Here is a 24,510-nt window from a genome sequence, read left to right on the forward strand (position 1 = left end):
ACAGACTTAAGTAACTACAAATAATTAAAAGGTAATTTTTGTAAGCATATTTTGCATAATGGAGAAACAAGACTAAACTGCTTTGCAATATTGTACTAGAACCCAAGGAAAACTGAACTCAATCTAATAGGAGGTGCCATGACCCGTAGTGTGAGGTCTCATGAATTGTTGGACAAGAAACTCCTTCAGAGTTGAAGGCAGTCTGTGGAGTGCAATAAGTGACTGAGGATGGGATGCTCACTCAAGAAGCCTACCTATACTGTGACTAGGCTCTTCTCGTCATTTCTGCTTTCCCTTCCAAGCACCCTCTCTCTTCATTCACAGACAACTGCCTCCTCCTCTTTCTTAGCCTGTTTATCTCTGGCACTATTTATATACCATTTTGATTTTTCTTAATTTTGGATTACTTATTACATCTGTCTCTAAATTTGTAAACTTTCAATATCTATTCTCCTTGTCAACTATCTCATTCTCTGGATTTCTCAATATAGTTCCAAAGAGAAAATCTATTTTTTCTCATTAGGGTACCTCAACAAGGGACCGTGAAGGAAGGAATTTATTCCCAGAATGGTCTGTGAATGTAGCAGGCACTAGCCAGTTTAAGACCCATGCTTGTACATGTCTCTTCCCCAGTTAAATCTTTGTGGCCACAACTTTTCACATTTCCTGGCATATATATTTAATACATATTTGTAAAATGATAATGTTGATGAAAAATGATACAAGTAAATGGAGCAAGAAAAAAAGGTATGGAATGAAAATATTTAAGTTGAAAGAAAGAATTTGGTGTTTGCTTTATTTTTCCTATTCTTTTTCAGGGTAACCAAATAAGTAGCCCTAGTTAATGAAGGGAAATAACTTCTTTACCAAATATTTCTAAGTAATACATTTTGAAGGAATAACATTAAAACAAAACAATTTTGCAGTCCCTAATGAAATAACTGATTCTGAAATGACCATAAGTAAATGAAAGCATTAGAAGAGATATCAATAGAAAACTTGGGAATGGAGGGATCAAGCTGTCAGCACTGGTCAATCTTAACATCACTACAGGGAGAACAATCAGACTTCATGTGGTCACCACTGATGTGATGGAGTATGAAGACAGCATCACTTGTGACATATTTTTGAAAAAAATAAAAAGAACCTGAAAGTTAGCCTCTAGAGCTAATGTTCAACTATTAGAAGTATTGAACATGGAGGAACAAGTTAAACAAAACAAAGAGGCAAGCATAATAATCTAGAAAGTAGAACATTCTAAAGGACAATGAACATAGCTTCTTTAAAAAGTCAAAGACATGGAAAACAGAAAAGAGAGCTGTACTAGAATGAAAGAGACTCATGACATATAACAACCATATGTAGTATGTGGACCTTATTTGAATCCTGATTAAAGTAAACCAAATGTAAATGGCATTAAAAAAAAAATGAGATTTGATTATGGAACAGAGAGTACACAATAGCAAGGCCTTACTGTTAATATCATTGGCTGTGATAATGACGTTATATTATGCAAGAGAATAGCCACCATTTTTAGAGATGAATAACGAAATACATAGCAATAAAAGGATAGAATGCCTGAGATTTAATTCAGATAATTCAACAAAGAAAAAAATTAAAGCTCAAGAGTATAAATGAAAAAAATATGACAAAATCTTGGTAACTGTTGAGTTTGAGTGATGGGTACATGGCTTCATTCTACAGTTTAATTTTTAGTATTATAAACACTTTTGTAACATTTTTAATGTAAAAATAATCTAGGGAAGCTATAGTGCAAGTGAGTAAATCAATACCTTTAATATTTTGAACAGCATTTAGTTCCAAAACAGAAAGAACATGATGTAAATCCCTGATCAAAGTAGCTTAAATCCAATCTCCTCACTGCAGCAAATTAAATATACTATCTTTTAAAACATATAATTTGAAAATAATGTTCTTGATCATCGTATAGCCCTGAGAAAATAAATGCAAAGGAAAGAGCATATTTTGGAAAACTGGTCCATTTTCTACTCTACATTGGATCCTCTAATATGTACTTGATGCAGAGAGAAAATAAATTGAACCTTAACTGTATGTACACTTTTGGAAGAAGCTAAAAGAAATTACAAATAATAATAAAATACAGACAGACAGAATCATAAAATGGATGAAACATATTTCTGTTTGTTTTATTCAGCATTAGAAAAAAAAGTAATATAGAATCAAATAATTTAAATGAACTGAGTCTTTTTTTCTATTTAAAAAGAAATAAGATTTCTTACTTTCAATTATATATAGTGAACCTCCCCTACATTATACACTTAGTTGATGACAGTCTAAAGGACTTCTACATCTAAGTATACAGTTGGCTACTACATATGATTCATGGAAGTTACACAGATAGCCAAATTTCTGTATCTCCCAGTATAATTTACTATGTACTTCCTCTTATTTACCATGTGCTTTCTTAAATTAATACTTCCTTCTGAATTTATTATCTCAATTAATGATGTCCCCATAAATACAGCATCTTCAATGTTTCCACCTTATCCCTTCACACTCTAGTCAATGCAGTTAATAGAAAAAAAATCTTGATTTATCTTTTTAATAGTTCTCAAATCTGATCCTCACTGTCCATCATCTTATACAAATCCCTTATACCTTTTCACTGGATTACTGCTGTAGCCACTTAACAGTTATCTCCACTTATATATAATAAAGAAAATAATAAAGAATAGAAGTCAATTTACTTTAAAAATATAGAGATTTAATGAAAAAAAAATGTTTTATTTTTAGAAGACTAATAAATGTGTAGCCAGTTGGACAGAGAAAAAAGAGAGAAGATACAAAATATCAATATTAAGGATAAGAGAGGGGAAATGACTTCAGATTTTATAGACATTAGAATGATAATGTAATGAGTATCTATACAATAGCAAATTTTACCACTTAGATTAAATAGAAAAATTCCTTAAAAGACACAAACTGCAAAAGCTCAATAAGCAGATTTGGGAGGAACCAAGATGATGACACAGGAAACTCCTGAACTTCCCTTCACCCATGGATGCACTAAAATATAACTATAAATGGAATAATTCCTTCTGAGAAAACTCCAGAAACTAGCTGAGTGACTCCTACATATTGGGTGAATGAGAAAATTCCCACATTAAAATGCGTAGGAAAGGCTGAGACAGTCTTGCCACTAACCCCACCCTCGGCACAACACCATACAGTTGGGAGAGAATCTCTAACACTAGCTTCTCCATGAGGAGCAAAGTGTTTGGACTATACACTTAATACCCCAACTTTTAAGACTCCCATCTGAGGAATGGATCCCTGAAATGCCTAGCTTTGAATGCCAGTGGGGCTTATGTCTATAAGACTTAAAGAACCATAGCAAATAAAGAAGCACTCCCTGTGGCTAAATCCTCAAGTCTCAAACCAGAAAAAAATAGGCAAAAACACCCATTTCCCAGTCTTGCCCTTGAAGAAATTGGGCTGCATATAAGCTGCTGCCTGAGTCTGGCTTCTAATTTAGCATGCATCTAGGGAATAGCTGAGATCCTCCCCAGAGTCCAGGGGAACCTGTGGGCACTTCTCCTGTGGTTTCCTTTTAGCTTGCTCCAACAATAAAACCAAATTGCTATTATCTCCTTGAAAGAAACTTTGGTGCCCCAACTTTTTTTTAGTTACTACCTGAGGGACAGGCCCTTAAATTATCCAGCTCTGATAGCTGATGGAGCTTGCATTTACAAATCCAACAGGTGTATAGCAAACAAAGCAGCAGCTTTCCAACAGGTACAGGATCACCTCTATCCACTCCCTTTACCCCCTTGGCTATATGCATCTGGGCTCAGTGTAGGGGGAACAGGCAAAAATGCTCATCTTCCAGTTTCTCTCTGAGAGGGGCTTAATTACATATTTCCCAGCTGTTGCCTGAGGGTGTGGCTTCTAATTAGCCTGCATGTTGGTGCTGACTACATTCTTCTTTGGAACATTGTCAAGTCTTGCCATATCTCCAACTATGGGAGCCGCTAAGAACATAGACAGAAATTTGGACTATCATAAGGGTTTGAGAGACAATCAGGAGCTGGGGCTGGGCTGATTGATTAGGCTGTTTTATCTAAGGTAAAGAAACCAACACAGAGAGTGAAGAAAAATAAAGAGATAAGAAAATATATCTCAAACAAAAGAACAAGATAAATAGATCACCAGAAACTGACCTTAATAAGTGACTTATCTGATAGAGAGTTCAAAATAATGGTCATAAAAATACTCACTCAGGTTAGGAGAGCAATGCATGAACAAAGTGAGAATTTCAACAAAGAAATAAAATATTTCTTTACAGGCAAGAAGGGAGTAGCATGATATATTAAAAATGCTGAAAGAAAAAGCTTGCCAACCAAGAATACTCTACTTGGCAAAGATATCCTTTAGAATTACAGGAGAGATAAAGAGTTTTTTAAAAAAACAAAAACCAAAGAAGTTTATCACCACTAGACCAAGAGATATATGTATCAATAGATCAATGGAACAGACAGTATAGAATTAGACTCTCGCACATATAGTTACTTGATTATTGACAAATCTGCTAAAGTAATTCAATGGGGAGAGGATAATTTTTTAAAACAAATGGAGTTGAAAAGATTAAACATACAAAAAAAATCCTAAAGAATCTTATACTCTATATCACAACATATACAAAAAATAACTTGAAATGAATTATGGACCTTAATGTCAGATATCCAGAGGAAAACTGTGGTGTTACAAGTTGATTTAGGATGTTGCCAAGATTTCTTAAATAGGACACAAAAACTGCCAAATTACAAAGGAAAACAATCAGCAAATATATTACTCTATTGAAATAAAAAATGCTCTTTAAAATAAGAAAATGGAAAAGAAAGTCACAAACTAGGAGAAAATATTGTAACATATCTGAAAACAGACCTTTAATTCTGATAAATAAAGAATCATTATGACTCAAAAAGAAGATAAACATTGCAATTTGGATATGGCAAAAAGATTTGAACAGAACTTCACCAAAAATGATATAAAGATTACAACATGAAAATCATGAAAAGCACATGAAAAGATGATCAACATAAATATTTAGAAAAGCACAAATTAAAACCACAGTGAGCTGTCACTATACATCTATTTGAATGGCTACAAATGAAAGTCAAATTATACCAGGTGTTGACAATGTACAATCACTTTACAAAGTAGTTTGACAGTTTTCAGAAATATTAAACATGTACCTAGCACTTGACTCAAGGGAAATAAAAGAATGTGTCTATGCAAAAATTTGTAAACAAATATTCATAGCGACCTAATCTGGAAAAAAATCCAAATATTGACACTATCTCTAAACCTAACACTAACAGATAAATGGATAAACACTGTCTTCTATTTATATAGTGCAATATTACTCAGAAATAAAAGGAGAGGAAGTACTAATAAACACAATCTGGATGAATCAAAAAATAGTTGTAATGAGTGAAAGAAGTCAGACAAAAATATTATATATGTAATATGTAATTTCTTTACATAAAAAGATAATATTTCCAAACAAATTTATAGTATCAGAAAGCAGACCTGTAGTTACACAAGGCAAATGGAACCTTTTTGGTATGATGGATATTTTCATTATGCGGACTGTAGTGAGCGTTCTCTGGATAGATTTAGATGTCAAAACTAATCTAATTGTATGCTTTAAACAACTGCAGTTTTATTGTATTCAGTTATAAATCAATAGATCTGTTAAAAAAGGAGAGACCCACACCTAAAGATCTAAAAACACTCTGCTTAATAGTTTTCAGTTTCAATGTAACAGTGAAATTTCTATAAGCAGCTAGAAACCTAAATAATTTTAAAAATGTGAATAATATTGCTCAAAGAAATACTCTAGTACATCATTAATCAATGGAGTGAAAACAGAACAGATACCAATTACACTTATAGACTGACTTTAATTTGTTCATTCAACAGCTATATATGCCTGATTATATACTAGAGTACAAAATAAAACAAATACCACCCCTCATTGTTTACATTCTACAGTTACTATAAATTGTTATCAAATCTGAATAAGCAAAAGCTTAAAATGATTTTTCAAAGTCATAATACTTAATTCAATAAATTATATCAGTAACCCCGGATTACACTGAAAGAGACAAAAAAAGTCCTATACTTTTAAATCATTCGTTTACCTGTCATTGCCTTCAAAATAAAACCAAAATTTGTTCTAGCTTGACATGTCCTTCACCAATTAGCCTGTGCTTTCATACTTTAATGTACATAGAACACATGAGGGATGCTTTACAGCAGACTTCTGTGCCAACTTCAGATTTTGACTCCATAGGTTTAGAATAGTGCTCAGAATATGCAAACCCTGTGAAACTATCAGCCCCTGTGATCCTGATTCCAGTGGTCTGGATCTTTTACTTTGTGAAACACAGTGCTAGCTTAACCAACCTATGAGATAATAAGTGAAGCCTAAATGCGATGACACATTGAGCAAATGAAGTGGGTGTGAATGAAAATCTTACAAATGCAACATTGGCCATTAAGACTATACCTCGCACTCCAGATGAATTCACTTAAAATACTGATTTAAACTAAATAAGAAACAAAATGAAATAATCCTTAGTAACCGAAAATCTTTAGAACATCTTCAAAATCTGAGAAAATGTAATAATAAAACATAGATTCCCAAGAGAGGGGAGGCATTTGAGTTTTTTAGGACTAGATTTCACAGAAAACAAGTGACTAAATTTTGATATTAAAACCAAAAATCAAAAGCAAAACAAAGACATTTATCTCCATTGTCATTGTTTATTTTTATAGTTAGTAGACTTAGTTTTGCTCATAATTTAAAACTTATTTTTGCCATAACTTAAAGTATTTTCTCCACTTCCTTTAATACAGTTATAAAAAGTCAAGTAAAATCTTTATATGCCTTTCATAGTATATGATTAAAGAAAATTCTAGGAAACTTTAATTGATTCCATGATTTTACAATGTATTCTTTCCCAGTCATATCTGATTTCTGATATTTGGCAAATGTAAAGAATTTTTGATTAAAAAATAAAATCCTTTCAAATAACTTAATTAGCATTTCTCAGATTTTTATTTTTATTTGATAGTCATTTATCAAACATCCTATCTGAGCCCAAGGGTACAGTCTTTAAACAAGTTACTGATCTTTCTGTCTTTAGGAAACCTACTCTGTCTTTAAGAAAGTTCCAAAGAGGGAAGGAGAAAAGATATGTGTTCCACAAAGCTGCCCAGGATGAGCTGCGGACATGTCATACATTAAAAATGAAGATCAAGTCCTGGGCCATCAGAAGAGAATAAAAGCAAAGTTTCTACAGATGGTCATCAGAAGATACTCTGGCCACCAGGCAGAAAAGGTGGATATAGGGGAAAGGAGAGAAGAAAGTGAAAAGACAAATCTAATGATGTTATCATGGTTGCATAACAAAGAGAGGACCATTTTCTCCCCAATGAGGAGGAATTTGGGGCAGGTGAAAATGGGTGGTTAAAAAGTAGGAGAGGATGAAAGTTGGGATACTTAATTTCTTCTGTAATTGGAATTTCAACTGGCTTCAACATAAGCACAAAGCCCCTCACCATCTCAACCAGTAGGGTCAAAGAGAATGAGAAATAATAAAACTAGTTATTCATAGTAAGTCTGAATTTATGTTCTACTTCATGGCTTGTCAATTTCTGCTATCCATGCTGCCCACAGCATTTCTGGTATAACCAATATATCAGGATATCCTCTCCATTAACCAGACTGAAGGTGTGTGGTTGGCAGAGTCAGCTGTTATTTTGCTTGTATAGCTTGCAACAGTGGGCATTAAATCCTAAATGTGCAACATGAAAGTTGGATTGGATCTTGGAAATAATCTAGTAATATGTCTTCATTTTACGTATGAGTAAACTGAGACCCAGAGAAATTAAATAATTTTCCCAAAGTCTCTTAGCTAAGTGACATTTTAAACAGTTGATGATTTTGGACTCTTTTAGTCTTTTTTTCTGGAATGGCCACAGATTTTAATTCGTCTGTCTTGTCTACCTGCTTATAATTTGTAAATTCTATGCATGGATACATAGGCTTAGGTTATTTGAGAAAATGGAATTGTTATATTAAATGTTGCATTAAATTTGTTAAATCTGGGATACATAACTATTTTGAAAGCAGTTTGTTTATGGACAAATCTTTATTATTATTATTAGAAAGTCACAAATGTAATATGTTTAATACGAGCTGTCTAACATTCTTTTTAATTTGAGGGGGTGCATTTTTTTCTTTTCAGACAATGGGATAGTTATAAAAGGAGACAGAGGAAAGAGAAAACTTTTCTATATCAAATAAAAATAAATCTTGGGAAACATTTGTCTCCTTATCCAAAGAATCACACTCTTTGAGGTTTGAACTAAAAATTCATAATATCACGGAATTGATATTTACTGATAAAAGCAGAAAAATATGTCATTGTCATGAGAATGTAAGCCATGATTTGAATATTTTGTTTTCTTAGGTTGAATAAAATCCATTCATTTATAAAACAGTGTACTTACTGATTCAGGACAGGTGTGTAGGCTGTTTTATCCTCATCAATAATTGTAACCATTAGTGTAATAAGCTGGGGCCAAAAATCCAAATTCTTGGTGGTTGGTCCCTGCTCTTCCCGAGGAATGTCCTGTTTCTTATTCTGCTCACCAGGTCACGTAACATGCAAAAGAAAAGGTTAAATGGTATGACCTTAGTTAGAAGTCACTGTTAAACAGGTAGTTCAAAGAAAAGTATTATGAAAAAAAACTCTTAGATCATGTGAGCCAAAGGTCTTAAATTTGGGTTTCCTTTCTTCATTCAATGGTATCTCATAGGATAAAGTCACAAAGGCCAGGCTGGTATTTCTAAATACTTGGGTTCTGGAGTAAATGTTTCTCTTCATCTGACTATTGCAATTCATAATCTTAGGAATTATTACTGTAGAAATTATCCCTTTAATGTGCCTTCTCCAAAAGACAGAGGTTGAATTATGTGTGTACAAAGGGCTGTGTGTGTGTGTGTCTGTGAAAATTTTATCCTGTCTCAATATTTTGTGTGAAGTCACATTGGTAGCAAGTGGGCAGAACTCAAGGCTGTCTGGTTACAAAGTCAGTACTATTAATTTCTACAATATATACATGTTACATGAATGGCCTGAACACTCTCATTCCACCTACAAATGTATCTAGCTAACTAAAAATCTGTAAGTCTATCTTTTGCATGTGTAGGTGTGCGTATTTAAATCATATTTGAATCCTTCTCAATTTACTACACTGAATGAATTCTCCAAGTCTTACCTCCAGAGAGTATTGCCAGGATGGTCTAATTTTACATTGAAATTAATAGAGTATAATAACAATCTTGAATGTTTCACGTATAAACTTCATATTCAACACACATTATTCTTTTGAACATGCTGATAAATTATTCTGGTTATTTTGTTTGGCGGGTATTCTTAGAGCACGCCTTTCACATTTACTTTTTAATTAGGCAAAAAAAAAAAAGCAGAGGTAATTTTCACTCAAGTAAACAAATAAGTGGGAAAATTATGGCTTCCCTGATTATTTTTGCTAAATTATTCATAAGCTTATAAGTCTGGGATATTTGAAAACTTCAATTTGTGGCTCAGAAAATTCATTGACTCTTTGATATACAAGGTAGATTAGATTTTATTAGCCCAGTCAATTGCCATGTCCAACTACCATGTCCGATCTGAAAATCAGCCACCCTCTGCTGAATGGGTAGTTACATGCATATCTTCTAATGCTGTCTAAGACATGTATCTAGATTTGGACAAGTCATCATCCAATTATTATTCTCCTTAAGTTAAAATACTGTTCTATATTGAATCCACTTACTATTAGAGATCTCCACACACAGGCTATAATGTACCTTTTGGGACATGTAATTTTCTAGGGTGCTTCCAAGCACTGTTGATTTAGCTCCATGCTCAAAATGTAACAGATATTAAAAAATGGAGAGCAAAATTAAAATAGTCAAAAAATTAGTGGCTGGCACAAATTACTTCAAACTGCCAGAATGAACTATAAGCAGTCTTCAAAGGCTCTTGAGAATCTTGTATGTCTCGTCCCTGAAAACCACTTGAAAGTCCTTGGTGGGCTTCCCTTTTCAATTCCTGAGGTACCTCGAAGCAGATCAATTGAGATCTTTAAGAAGAAAAAGGCAGCAAGACAGGCTCACAAATATCCAGCTTTGCCTACTTTTAAGTTATATTTTCTATTAAAATCTATCTTTCTTTTATGAACAGGACGTTATTATTGTCACAATAATGTAATTATTTACTCATTACATTAAGCTCAATTGATTTCCCTCTCTATGGTGCATTTAGAAGTCAGAGAACCCAGTGAGTTGTGAAGGTTGTAAATAAAATGAATTCCAGTGGCCACAGCAGAATATATTAGAATATTATCATTAATCATCGTGATGTGAACACAGCCAAACTGTATGTCTAACTTATTTTGAATAGTGTGATTAAATGAAGGGAAATGATTATAGATGATGTGTTTAACATCACAGTCACTTATCATCATTCTGCAAAGAGTGATATGGAAAAGAGAAGAGACTAAAGTACATAGTTGAATATGCATTAATTCCAAAGTCCCTTAGCTGTTGCAAATTATACTTTTATTATTATTTTATGACATTAGAGGATTATAGACGGTACCATTTTTTTGCATCAAATTCCGTACGTAGCATCAGAAGAAACCAAATGGAATGCTGAATCATCACAACAATATCATAAATCAGGTCTTCCCTATTTTACTAGTGCATTTTAATAGACTGCATGTTTAAAATAATAGGGTATAATCATGTGTGTTAGAATATTTACCTAATTTAGTAATAATTAAATTTTTCTAAGTAAGACTTTACTAATATCCTGGAAGTCTACTAGGGCATATGACCTTAGAGTTAGAAAATTAAAATAATGGTAGTTGAAATTTTAAAAGCTAACAAGTGCATTGCTATTTACTGAAACTCATATTTGTCATAATAAAAATATATTTTATAATATATTTATATAGGGTATAAGTATAATATATAATTATAAACTCAAATACAAAAAATATACTAAGTTTATATAACTGACTTAGATCAATTTTAATTATGTTCATCATTATTATTGTGACTAAAATTTACTTTGTTAACAGACTATTGAGGAAAGAAACTTGAAAGAAAGTCTGTCAGTATAATGAGATTTTTTTTAACGTAGAAAGTTGCCAGGATGTAGGATCAGCTGGAAAAAAGCAGCCAATTTTCATGTTTACAAAGGATATTTCACTACAAAAAAGCTTGCACAGAAAAGCTGATAAGATGTACACTATAGTTTCATAATTTCAAATAAGAAAATGTAAAGATATTCTCATTAAGAAGAGATCAACACAGAGAACTATTAAGTGTAAAAAACAAAATTGTTGAAATAGATGGTATCTTCATGGTAGTAAGACTTATGCAACACTTCTAAGATTCCTATAAAATATTTCTGTAACATTCCACGTATTTATTCAATGAACATGCAATTTTAAAACTCTCCTGTAAAGGTTTGGCCAGACAAGGCTTGTGGGGAGATATTTAGTAGAGAAATGTAAAGATGTGACAGAAACCTACTTAGATAATTACTAATAATATAAGGCTACAAGCTCTTGATAAAGTATGTTTTTCTAACATTAGTTTCACTGGATGTTAGTGAGTTTAACACAAAACACATGATTCATGCTTAAACCAATTAAGAAAATGTTTGCTTAAGAAAAATAAATAGGTTATTTTCAGACTTCTTTGAGTAATGTGTTAATGTGCATTGCAATTCTCTAAGATGCTTCTGAAACTTTAGTGTGTATCAGTATTGCTGGGAAGCCTTGCTTAAACACAGATTGCTAGCTAGGTCCTACCCTCCAAGTAGGTCTTGAGCGAGGCCTGACCTCCACTGTCCTATTTTCCACACCCCATCTTACAAAATTATCCACAGAATAAATGTGACTCTGAACATACTTTGGGAAACAAAGGGTTATAAAGATAGATGCTGTTAAACCCCAAAATACCTTGTGTGTCATGTTAAGAAATTTGCTTTTAAATAAAACTTGATGAGGACCATTAGAAGATTTTAAACATGAGAGTATTTAATTATAATTGTTTTTTAAATGACCTAGCAGTTGCAGTAAGTTTAATGAAATTAAACTTAAGAAAGAGTTAATAAGTAAACTGATAGAACTCATTGCCTAGTTGGTGAGAAAAAAGAGAGAAACCAAGTGGCACTATCTAGAAGGTAATTAGGTAGATTGGTCTGGAATTTTAAAAGCATCCTGGATTATTAATGTAGATAGAACTCCAGGATAGAAGTGGTAGCTGAGATTAGGGAGTAAATAAGATTACTGGAAGAGAGGAAAGAGAATTGATGGCCAGGGGCAAAACTTTGGGGGTGGGGGTGCGGGGAATCTAAAAAAGAAAATTTCCTAGAATGGTAGGAATTTCCATCCTGAGAGAAGAGGAAGAGTAAATAGTAAAGGTTTGAAATAACTCCCACAAGGAACGAGACAGAGACTTAAGTTGAACCCATAGTGGCACTGCCAGGTAGCCTGGGAACTCTGCTGAGACTGGGTCCCTGAACATATAGTGACACCGCTCTGGATCATCATGAATTTTATCCAGCACTGGAGTTAGAAGCCAAGGAAACAGTTCTGGATTTGCTATGGGAGTGCAATAAAAGTAGGAAAGGAGAAAGAGATTTGTGTGTTTGACGAGAATGGTTGAAGTGCTGGAACAAATATTTACTTTTGGTCCAGAGGAAGAAAGAAGAAAAATGGAAGGGAAGATGGTGAAATGGATCAAACACAGCAGACATTTAGAGCATGAGAGTGGGAGGCAGGAATAGAGATTAGGTGAAGGGCTCTTAGAGCTGAGGCCTAGAAGAGCCAAGGAAAACAATTTCTCAGGTAAAGTAATGAAGCTGTGGTATTGCTGAAAATAACTTACAGAATTTGTGTGTATAAATAGGAGACTGTTACAGTGTATACAGCGAGATTGTTTTCGTTCAAGGCAGGTAAGTGGCAATTAAAGATTTTGACAACAAGATTTATGGATGCTAGAAATTTGAAAAATCAGGACACTGTGCATATAAAGACACACAGAAGAAAATAAAACAGAGGTGAGCCTGAATACTTAAAAAGAAAGAAGCTTCAAAAAAAAAAAAGAATCCTGACAAGATAAATTAATATTAAACTGTTAACTAGCTCTTATACGTTTGCAAATTCTCTGAGTTAGCTGTATATCTCCTCGTATTTCTGAAATAAGGAAATCTTAGCCCTAGCAGTGCACAGCTTAGAAAAATGGAAACTCTGGCAATAGTTTTGGAAGCAGATCATAGAGTTTAGATGCTCAGGGGATCTGAGATCCTTATGAAGAGTGATGTAGACAGTTTATCAACTAGAAGAAGGAAGGACATTTATATTGCTCTATACCTATACAGGACCAGACAGAATTTCTCCAGGTACCTTTCCCCTAGCCCAGGGCAACCAGCTGAAACATTCTCTACATGAATGGAACCACCCTTCTTGCTTCTCTCTCCAGATACTGCCGCCTTCCCTTTTATGGTCTCATAATACTTCCACAACCACCAAAAGCAGCAATGCAGGCATCTTTTCAGCTCATTCATGTTCAGTCATCACAACAAAACAGTTAGCCTTGAAGACTGAATATACAAACGAACAATGGTCAGACCACATGTGACAGAAACCTGACCCACAATCTCTGCATTAACCAGTCCAGGAAACCAAACAACAGCCTCTGCAACAGTCAGCCCAGAATGGTCAGGACTTGGTCAGTGACCACCAGTTTCCTCATATTTTGCCCTCACTTCCAACTCAGGATCAACCAGAGAAAGCCAAATATGCTCCCCAAACCAATCATGCAAGATGCCCTTCTGATTAGCTGACTCCCAGTTGTCCCATGCCAACAAGCTCCAGTCATATTAGACCTGATGCCTTCCCTGATTTTCACTAGAAAGCTTTCCCATTTCCCTGCCTGTTTTGAGTCTCTGCCAAATAAAAGTGATGCTGGCTGCCTTCCTTGTTATACAAGATCTGAATAAATAGCCTCTGTTTGTTCTCATTTGGGTAGTCTTCATTCATTTCCAAATATCGAAGCCAAATGTTAAAATCCTCATTTCAGAGATAAAGAAACTGAGGGTTACCTTAATTCCCATCCCTCTTAATTGAAAACAAACATGTAGACCACACTTAAAAATTCCTACCCTTGTTTTTTTTTTTCTTTATATCTTCGACTCTAAGACCTGATTATACAGTTTATAGACACAAGACAATCATTGCCTCCCACTAATAATACTGAGCTGATTTTTATTGAGTTATATATCTTGAATGGTAAAGTTTTCAGAGAATAAAGTATTGATGTTTATGTGAAATCTCTACATACTTTCTAAGTTCTTGAGACTATTGCAACTGCTTAGCACTTATTTGCAGTTTGAGAGTTATAGGCACAATCAGGGTCTAGTTCTAAATTAATTTCCTTATATTTTCCCTCCAGTTTTAGAGCTTTCTTAATTGATACTGTTTTATCATCAGCATCCTGTTGTCTCAAAAGTTCCTATTAAAGTTTCTGAGTCTTACTGTTCATTCATATCACCATAGTCCCTTCATCTGCTTCTCGCCATTAGTGTTGGTTTAATTCCGCCCAATTTGGGGCAGTATGGACAATCAGACATGAACACAAGACCCAGAGAGTGCAGTTCTTAACTCTTCACAGACTCCCTACTCTGTTTGCCCGAATAGAAAATCATCAAAATGATACTATACTGCTAATAATGATCAAGGTGTGAAAGTGTAGACAGGATGTAAAGAGATCAGGATGTGAAAGGATCTCACAGAAGTTTCCACATAGAAGAGGAAGAAAATGAAAGAAAAGAAATATTGTTAAGACACATGAACTTTATATGAGCAATTTGACCTACAACCCCTGTTCTCTGTCAGCTTAGACAAAGGCAGTTGGGTTGAATTCCACAGTCTCCCATCTGGAGTGATACCAAGGAGACTATCCACAGGCAAGACAAGAGAGGAAAAAATACAGAAGTTAAAATTAATGCATAAGTAAATGCATTTTTTTATCTCCCTTCTTCTCAACTTTTGCCAAGAGCTCATAGACCCACCACACTGCTGTACCTCTGCTCTTTAATCACATCGCAGTACTGAAAAGGCTACAGACAACTTATTTCAATTTATGTAGTCTACAGATGAGAAAAATGAGGCTGACATAATTTAAAGTGGTCCATCCAAGCTCATATAGGATCATAAAGTCAGATCTTGAAATTTTTATGTTCTCAAGAAAATCTACTTCATTCTACCTCCCTTCCCCTAAAGTTAAAAATTACTCAAGTTAAATAGCAGAAAATAGAGTTGGATTTTGTTTGCAAGGCATAAAGAGGGTAATTAAGTTATTGATCAATAGAGTTTATGACCCCTCCAATTAAAGAGCTTGAAAGCCATTGCTAAATAGAGTCATTAGTATTTTTAATTGATGACTTAACAAATCTCCTTTTATATCTTAAGACCTTGTATAAATGGGACACCCTTTTTAAGGTGGTGCCAATATTTCCTCATTTTTTCCCCCACCTTTGGCAAAGTTCAGTCCATCTCTTACTTAGACCATTTGCAAGTTCATCACCTTTGATTAAGCCACTTCAAAGGTGTTCCCCACTATTGATCTTTAATGCCACCGTCAAAAATGCCTTATTCACCTAATGAATTTTATTGACGTATAGTAAGTTGCTTAAACTTTGGCCATAAACAGGAGAGATTTGGAGAAGTTAGGCTGGTACCTAGATTCTCTAATGAACTTGAACTTGATCATACACTAAATGAATAACTTTTAGTATGCTGGCTATGCCATGGATAAATCTGAGTTAAATTTCATTGCAGATAAAGTTGTTCTACCTTTGCCTTTCTGGAACAGCTGAGGCAGAGTCTATATTCCGATTGCCATGATTTATTATATAATGGCTTTTCAAAAATCCATACAACAGTGCCTTGGAACAATGTGAATAGCAACCTATACAGAGAATCTATGAGAAACATGCTGAGGGGTGATATTTGAGACTTTTTCAAAACTGCCAGTGACCAGTGTTTTTCTAAGTCTGGTCCATTGATCATCTACATAATAATCATCTGGGCCACTTATTAGAAATGCATTTGATTTTAGAGCCCCTGTTGCAGACCTACTAAATAGGGATAACTGGAGGTATGATCTAGGAGTCTGGACTTGAACACACAGCTCTGCTCTTCTGCAGTCCTACTTCATAGAAAGAACTTAACATAATTTAGCCAGGTAAAAATAGGCATTTTTTTTTTTTTTTTAAGGAAGAATGATGATATAGTTTCTCTCAGATTCCAGTATCAGTCACGGGTTTGCTAGATTTTGCATTCCATCATAACAAAAGACTTCCTCTTTTAGGCTCTACTTTCAGAGAACCTGAACTATGACGGAAAGAGCCACAAATGGAAAAAACATCCATTTTTACAGACTTTGTATGAATGAGAATAAAACTCATCCCTAATATTTGAATTAAATTTATTTGTTTTAGAAGTTGGTTTGATCCGTAATAATACATACTGGTTGCTCTTTATAAAATTTAAACTCTCCATAGGCTTTTTCTATCTCTGTTTCAGGTGTCATCTACTTTTTTTGTTTGTTTGTTATCTTCTCAAAACTTTTTCTGTCCTCAAAGGAATCTTGAAACACTGTGAATAACCCTTACACATTTTCTCTTCTTAAGCTTAGTCATTTTAACATGTTTCAGGAAAGTGATTTAGATATTTTATCCTTGAAACTGACATAAATAATTTCTCTTCAATCTTAAGTTCCTACAGATATATTCATTCATGGAAAGAAGATATGATTTATTTGAAAGGAAGCAGTTACTACTGGATACTACGTGGCAGCAATCTGAAGTACACTCTGTTTTCAGTGGATTAAGAATTCTCTTAAAGATAGAAATAATAAAGTCTCTTGTTCCAAATAGAAAAGACCCAAGGAAATGACTGAGTTACATGGAGAAAATAAAATACTGTGATTTTAAAAAAGAGAAATTCTGCTTCTAAGCAGGTGTATTTGTTTTCTCTTGCTTTGTAAGAAATTTCTACAATTTTAGCAGTTTTAAACAATGCATATTCATTGTCTCAGTTTCCGTGGGTCAGGAATCCAGGATAATCTGTTCAGTGTCCCACAGACTGCAATTAGGTGTTAGCCAGAGCTAGGATTTTTCATCTGAGGCTCAGGGTTCTCATGCAAGCTCATGTGGTCGTTGGCAGAATTAATTTCCTTGTATCTGTAGAACTCATGGAAGCTTGATTTTCAAAGCCAGCAGGAAAATCTCCTTGACCTCAGAAAAGGCCCAAGCTTCCTTTTCAAGGGCTCACTTGATTAGGTCAGATCTACCCAGTATAATCTCTTTTTTCATTAATTTCAAAGTCAAACTGGTTAGAGATCTTAATTACATCTGTAAAACCCCTTAGCCTTTAACATATAGCAATCTATTAGGGGGGTTAGGTTTTGTTTTAGATTTATGGTATTTGCCATATTCTATTGGCTAGAAGCAAATCAAAGGTTTTGCCCTTACCTTAGGGAAAAACATTATAACCAGAGCATGAGTGATTGGGTTATCTTGGAATTCTGCTAACTACTGCAAAGTTATTTTAATACTTTATTTAGGAGGGAAATGATATTAAAAATCCCAAGCTTGTAGAAGCCCGCTAGCTACACTTATATTATTTAAATATAAATAATTTATATTTAAGTTAAATAAATTCAAGTACTCAACATTCATATGTAGATAGTGGCTATGACTACTATATTAGGCACTGTCAATATAGAATGTTTTCATCATTCCATATAGTTCTATTGGACAGCATTGCTTTAGAGCACCCTTAGGTGAAGATTATTTATGCAATTCACTTTATAATCTCTTTTTAGGTAACCCATGGTAAATCAAACTGTTACACACAGCAGTACTTACAATTCTCGAACACATGTGCTAAAGAAAAAAATCATGACACTAAAGAAAATATTCAGTATGATTCCATTTATATCAATGTAAAAACAACTAAAATTAGATACTAATTTTGAAAAATATTTATATCTGGTAAAACTAAATAAAGAGCAAAGGGATCATTAACATAAGCTTCATGAAAGTGGTTGCTTCTGGGGAACTAGATCTTATTAGGGTAATCGCTAGATCTGGGTTACAAGTGCTTAAGAGTTTATCTTATTATTTTTTAAAACAATATTAACTATTTTTTACTTAGGAAGATTTTTAAAAAATATAAATAATTTTTAAAAATGTGGGCTCTTAGGAAAAAAAGAGATTGATTCTTTTCATATTATTAGTAAAGAATAGGTATAAATAAGATAAAACCCACTGATATGACATGTAACCATTTTAAGGAATCTTTTATTGTAAACAAAGCTAGAGTAAAGACACAGAAAAATCCTGAGAATCCCAAAATTACACATGAAGATTAAAGATATCAAATGTAATCGTAAGGTCTATTACTTAATTATATCACACTAAACTTTATAGAATATGTCTTATCCACAATAGACTAGTGGACTAAGAATTATTGATAACCCTCAGACCAGTCAAAAAAGTTTTGAAATGAGTTGGGAATGTTTATTCAACTTTGGAAATTAACAAGGTGCCATACTGATGGCAAGAATAGGAGATGAGTAGTACATGTGTTTAATTGGACCTATGAGCTTCTATGCTATGTATTTCCTTCAAATGCTTAATAATCATTACAAATAGGGAAATTAGCAATTAGTGAAATTTTACATTTTAATGAAGATTGATGTTTTAATTTTTAAGCTTGTGTCAGTGGGTTCTTTTGAATTTTAGATTTCTTATTCCTATGAGAAATTTAAGTGCTTATTCTTTATCCAGATACTAAGGTGAGAGATTCTTAATATAGGCCAAAAGACAGAAAACGGTAAATATTCATTGGAATGCTGGCCTGTAATTTATAAATAAAAATGTGATAAGATACCAGGTTAGAAATCAGAATGATCAACTAGAAAACACCAAATTCCTGTTTTGTCAAAAGTAGACTGAAAGTCAAGATGCAGACAGGGATGATTTGAAAGTTAGCACTGAGTTACCTGCAGATGTCATGATGCCATATAATTGTCAGATTGCTCATAGAGAGTTTAAGAGTTGAAAAGAGACTTCATGCTTTCAAATCCTATTTTCTCTAGGATTAATGATAAGTAAGCAAACTTTATCTGTATGCCTAAATGTCTATATTTCATTATAAGAAATTGAGTTTATGTAGTGAACTAAATTGCTTGAGGGTAATTCAAGGTTCCAAAATTTTATGTCCCACTTAGCAAAGATAGATAGTCACTAGAGCCTTGCTTTTATAAAATTGACTATTTCTCAATGTTTAACAGACATGCTAAATGTGGTCAGTAAACAGATCAGATCGGTTTGTTTCCATCTCTTATTGAATAGATGCGGCAAGCACCAAATTAGTTTTTTGTTGTTTTTGTTTTAATCTGTGTGTGGAAAGAGATGTAAGTAGTTAATGTGACACTGAACAAATACTGACTGTTATAGAAATGTCAAGTGTTAGCTCTACAGCAGTGTCATAATACATCAGTGAAAATGGCACAAAGAAACCACTGATATTAGGTACAACCAATGAGTTCATAAGAAACAAATGTTGCCTATTATTTCTTAAAACAGGAGGAGAGAATGTAGCCAACACTAACTGACAATCTCTGAAAACCAGAGATTCCAATACAACCATTTTTCATAAAAATAGTAGAAAATGGTAAGTGGATAACTAGAAAAGCATAGACAGGTCCTCATCTCCTTTATCTTCTCTGTTAGGCATGTGAATTGACAAATCTGAGTGCCACCTTCCTTCATTGTTTATCCACCCATTAGTGAAATAATAAATCAGTAAAATTGTCATAAAAAATGAAAAAGGGGAATCTAAGGATCTTTCATTTGCAAATAACCAAAAGGAGGCTATGCTTTCTTCATATCCTATCTTTAATTTTACAGATGATAGCACCCATCTGAAATTTCCCCCTGGATTTATCAATTCATTGGGTAAACATAAAATTTGTGATGCATTTTAAAAATAGTATGGCTTCTTATTAATGTCTGAATCATTACTTATGAGTTTAGTATTGCATAGGGAACAGTGATCTAAATAGTCAATTACCAGTTCGGTTGTAAATGTGGTTGTTATGCTGGATTGCAATAAGTGAAGGGCTTCAACAAAGGCAATGTTTTTATTGAGAGAGAAAAGTCTCCAAATTAACCTTACCTCAAATAATTTCAGTTCAAAACTACCAACATTAAAATAAAAAAAAAAAAACCCCAAACTGTAATACCCTACCATTCAGCTGGTGGACACTACCATTCAAAATTCAACTTTTCTCTGGCTAACAATTCTTTAATCCACAAAATCTATTTCTGTAATTTACTTGTGGATATAAAAACACAAAAACGTTCAATTTTATTAATTGTAGTGACCAGAAAAAAAAATTATTCTTTTTTATTCATTTGTAGCTCTGGGAGGTCCTTATAAAGTATATTTGAACAAATCATTCCTTCATGGAGGAGGTGATTCCAAATTATTAACAAATTATACAGTCGTTTAAAACAATAATGCTGTACTGATTCACTCATTCTCTGGATTTTATGAAATAGACTCTTTAGCCTTAAAAATAATTGAAAGGGTAATACTAAAAACTACTATTTAACAAGTGCCTATTCTGTTTGTTACTAAAACAGAGGTTTTAAGTCATGATACACTTATGACAACTACTTACTGAATTATTGACCTAGATCTATTCTGTGTAACAAAAAGCCAAATCTCCCTTGATGAATAAATTATCCGCATTTAGTGCAAATACTAGGCACCCAGAAGGCAATCATTAAGTAGTTCTTAAGAAAATAAACATGAATTACACGTTAGCATCACCGTATTATGGGGTAGAGAGAAGAAATGAAGCTTAGAAAAGAGAAATACTAACTGATTAGGTGTCAGTGCTTACCCACTGTTTAAATACAATTTTGTCAGAAGTGAATATACAGAGCACTAAAAGTCACTTCACAGAGAAGATATTAATTCAATTATTGAAAGAAGGTCTGATACTTAAAAAGCTACCGAGGAAAAGGGATGGGCTAAAAGAAAACATGTCTTGATTCCTACAATAGAATAGCAGAAATAACATTTCTTAGATTTGTGAACAATCCATCCTATATATGACATTGTTCTTGAATAGTCATTAACTGTGCCTAGTGTCATCTGTGGCTTATTGGAGTCCAACAATATAAGGCAAAGTGTCAGTGCTGAAAAACTCTTGTTAACAGTCACTGAAATGCAGAGATTACCCCAGGGTAAGGCAAGCGAGGTGCCGTGTGTAAAATTTAAGGGATAACCTTCCACTTGCACAATTCAGGGAGTCTTACCCTAGTGAAACCTGGTTGTTGCCCAGTTGTAGTGTTGTAGCACAGTGTGAATTTCAATATGTGCTTTGAATGCCAGAACTGTGTTTTCCAATGTGGTCATCACTAGCCAGATATGGCTAGTTAAATTTAAATAAAATTTAAACAAAATTAAAATTTAGTTCTTCAATTGCTCTAGCCACAATAGCTATAATTTGTTAAATCGTTTGCATTTTCTCTCTAGAAATTTTTAAATATTTTGAATTCACCGATTCTATCAGTATTTGTTAAACAGATACCATGTACAAGGCCCTGTGTGTGGGTGGGGGAGGGGGAAGAAAGAGACTCAGATATGAATCAGACTCAATCCTCCCTCTAGAAAGGGGCTGTGGTATAATAGGTGAGCTAAGACTTGCAAATAATAATAATAACAACAACAACAACAACAACAACAACAACAATAGGAAATGAAACAAATTCCCAAATAGGAGTTTAGAGTGTAGAAAATTTGTCGTTAGATCAAGAAATTTTAATAAAAATGTGGTAGTTAAATTGAGCCTATAGGGATAGATAAGGTTGGGAAATGTGAATATAGTAGCAAGAAAGCTATATATAAAAAAGGCAAGACAGTAGGAAAATGTGAGCCATATATAAGAGGAAGTGTTTGGTTTGCTTGGAATATAAGGTATGTGGGAGTTGGCATACTTTCTTATCTTTTGTTGGTACATTCTGTTATAACTTTTCAGAAAAATTTTTTGATAATTTTAATATACATAGATTTAAATAAGTAATTTTCATGTCATTATAAGTTAATCTTATGCACAATTGAATTCCTTGAATTGTAAGGTCACTTTTAGCTCCTGAGGTTCAATGACATACAGCCAGTTTTACCATGAGAAGATAGCAATGTTAGATGCCAATAATTCAGGATCTAACTGCTCTGTTTTATGGGGACATTAGTGCCTTGTAGCCCTTAGATGATGGCATAGTATACACATGTAATTGAGGGCTGTCCAAAAATGCTTTACAGACAGGTTAGCCATTTTTTGGAAACATGAAGAAAAACATTTTCTATGGATTTTCTGTAAAATATCTGTGAGAACTTAGGCACATTGCCACAATAAAACACCATCTTTTAGGATGTTGTTTAATAGAAATATCACTGAGAGATTTTTCATCAATGTCAGAGATTTCTTTCAGCAAACTGCAATACACTTACTGCCACTATCCAGGGTCAAACAGTCATTTTCAAAACAATTAACAGATCATATTTAGAATATTAGCACACAAACGTTATAGAACCAAGATAACAAAAACAACAAAAAACTACAGGTACCAGTATGGATGTGTCTGTTTGCACATTAGTAAAATATAATATTTTCAGACAAGAATGCTTTTAATCCCATGGATCTGACTTTGGGCTGGAAAATAAGTCTCAGGCAAAATACAAAGCAGGATTAAAATCCACATCTGTAAATCCGTAAGGGAAATCTGTAAGGGCTAAACATAAGTACCCTAAGCTGCCGGCTTCTTTATAACATTTTGCCATGTTATGGAATAAAATCTGCTGTACAGCAGGTAGAAAATGCATCAACAAAATTATGTGTAGATGAAATATCAGTAATTAATTATGAATAATCATGACAAAAAGATGCTTTTAAAATAAAAATAAGGTTTCTGTATCTGAGGGATAGATGCTTGATTTTAGAAAGAGTCATTTTTAAAAATAGAAAATAACATATGTAGGCAATGTCCCAAATGGCTTTTCTTCCATGGAACAACTAAAGCGCTTCAAAGATTAGAAAAGTTAACATAATTCTAAATATCTTCAAAATGTGGAATTGAAGCAAATATCATTTTTATTTCCTTAGAAAAGCCTGCAATATTATTACAACTGAATAAGATGGTGGTCTAAGTGCTGAACCTTCAGAGAGACAGAGAGTAACTGTAGAAGTTCTAAAGAACGTTTGTACAATACTTACAAAGATGGTGAGGCTGCTGAGGGTCAAGTGTTGGAGGATACAGTGCAGGCAGGGAGTCTAGAAATCTGTTACATGAGAACTGACCAGAAAGACTCAGACTCTTATAAATAAGTCAAAGTGTCCCAGGACACATAGCTAACATACATAAAATGGTGAACCTACATGGACTTCTGTGCTATCCCAAATTACTAGGTAATACAAAGGATATCTTGCAAAAATAAGAAATAAATTTGGGCAAATAAAATGAAATGCTACTTCAATGCAGGGCCTATGGGTAGTAACCAGAGACTCGCCCTCTCCTAAGGTCCTAAGAAGACAAAGGTGAGACTTCCAGTGGATATGAAGAACTTAGCCTCTGAAGGTCACTGGCTGGAAGGGAAAGAATGCAGAGGGAAGAATCTAAGCAATGCAGTTGAAATCAAGAACAGAGTGGAGAAAGGACTGAGAGAACCACTAAAACAGCCCGAGGCTGTAGCTGGTTTTGCAGCTCTGCAGTCCTGACAGGGACTGGTTTAATTCCTGTTGGGCAAAGAGGAAATGCTGTTAAAATTAGAAATACAGTGGGACTGCACTGTCTCAGTGACTAGATTCTTTGCAATTCAATGTGAATTACTGTTCCTGACAAAGTGCTAGAGTCATCAGCAACGTATGCAAATGCAGTTGCCTGGCTGGCAGTTATGACCCAGTTTGATTGTTCTTATGTCTACCCACAAATCCTTCCAGCATGCTAGAGTTAGACTCATTCATTGTTTTCTAGTTCACACAACTAACTATTGATCGAGAAGAATCAATCATTAGATAAGTGTGTTACTAGCACTTTTTAGACACAAATTATATTGAGTAAGGTCCATTAAGTCACTTAATGAAGAACACAGGACAATCAGTGCCATATTACACTTCTATTACTGAGGTGAACCTTAGATACGGTACTTCTATTTTTCATAAAGTTTATAGACTTTATTTAGATTCATCAGCTCATTCCCACACAAAAAATTTACTAAATTTTTACT

At 33.8% G+C, this 24,510-nt stretch overlaps 1 protein-coding gene across 1 annotated transcript in view; it reads right to left on the reverse strand.

Moving 5' to 3' along the window:
* Nucleotides 1-24,510, reverse strand: part of LOC120604618 (protein unc-13 homolog C) — a 348,907-nt gene that overhangs the window by 161,898 nt on the left and 162,499 nt on the right. The window contains exon 14 of the mRNA XM_039865545.1: nt 8,566-8,699. Within this exon, the coding sequence (XP_039721479.1) occupies nt 8,566-8,699 (134 nt within the window). The remainder of the gene's footprint in view (nt 1-8,565; nt 8,700-24,510) is intronic.

This window comes from Pteropus medius, unplaced genomic scaffold, assembly GCF_902729225.1.
Source record: "Pteropus medius unplaced genomic scaffold, Ma_sr-lr_union100, whole genome shotgun sequence".
NCBI lineage: Eukaryota > Metazoa > Chordata > Mammalia > Chiroptera > Pteropodidae > Pteropus > Pteropus medius.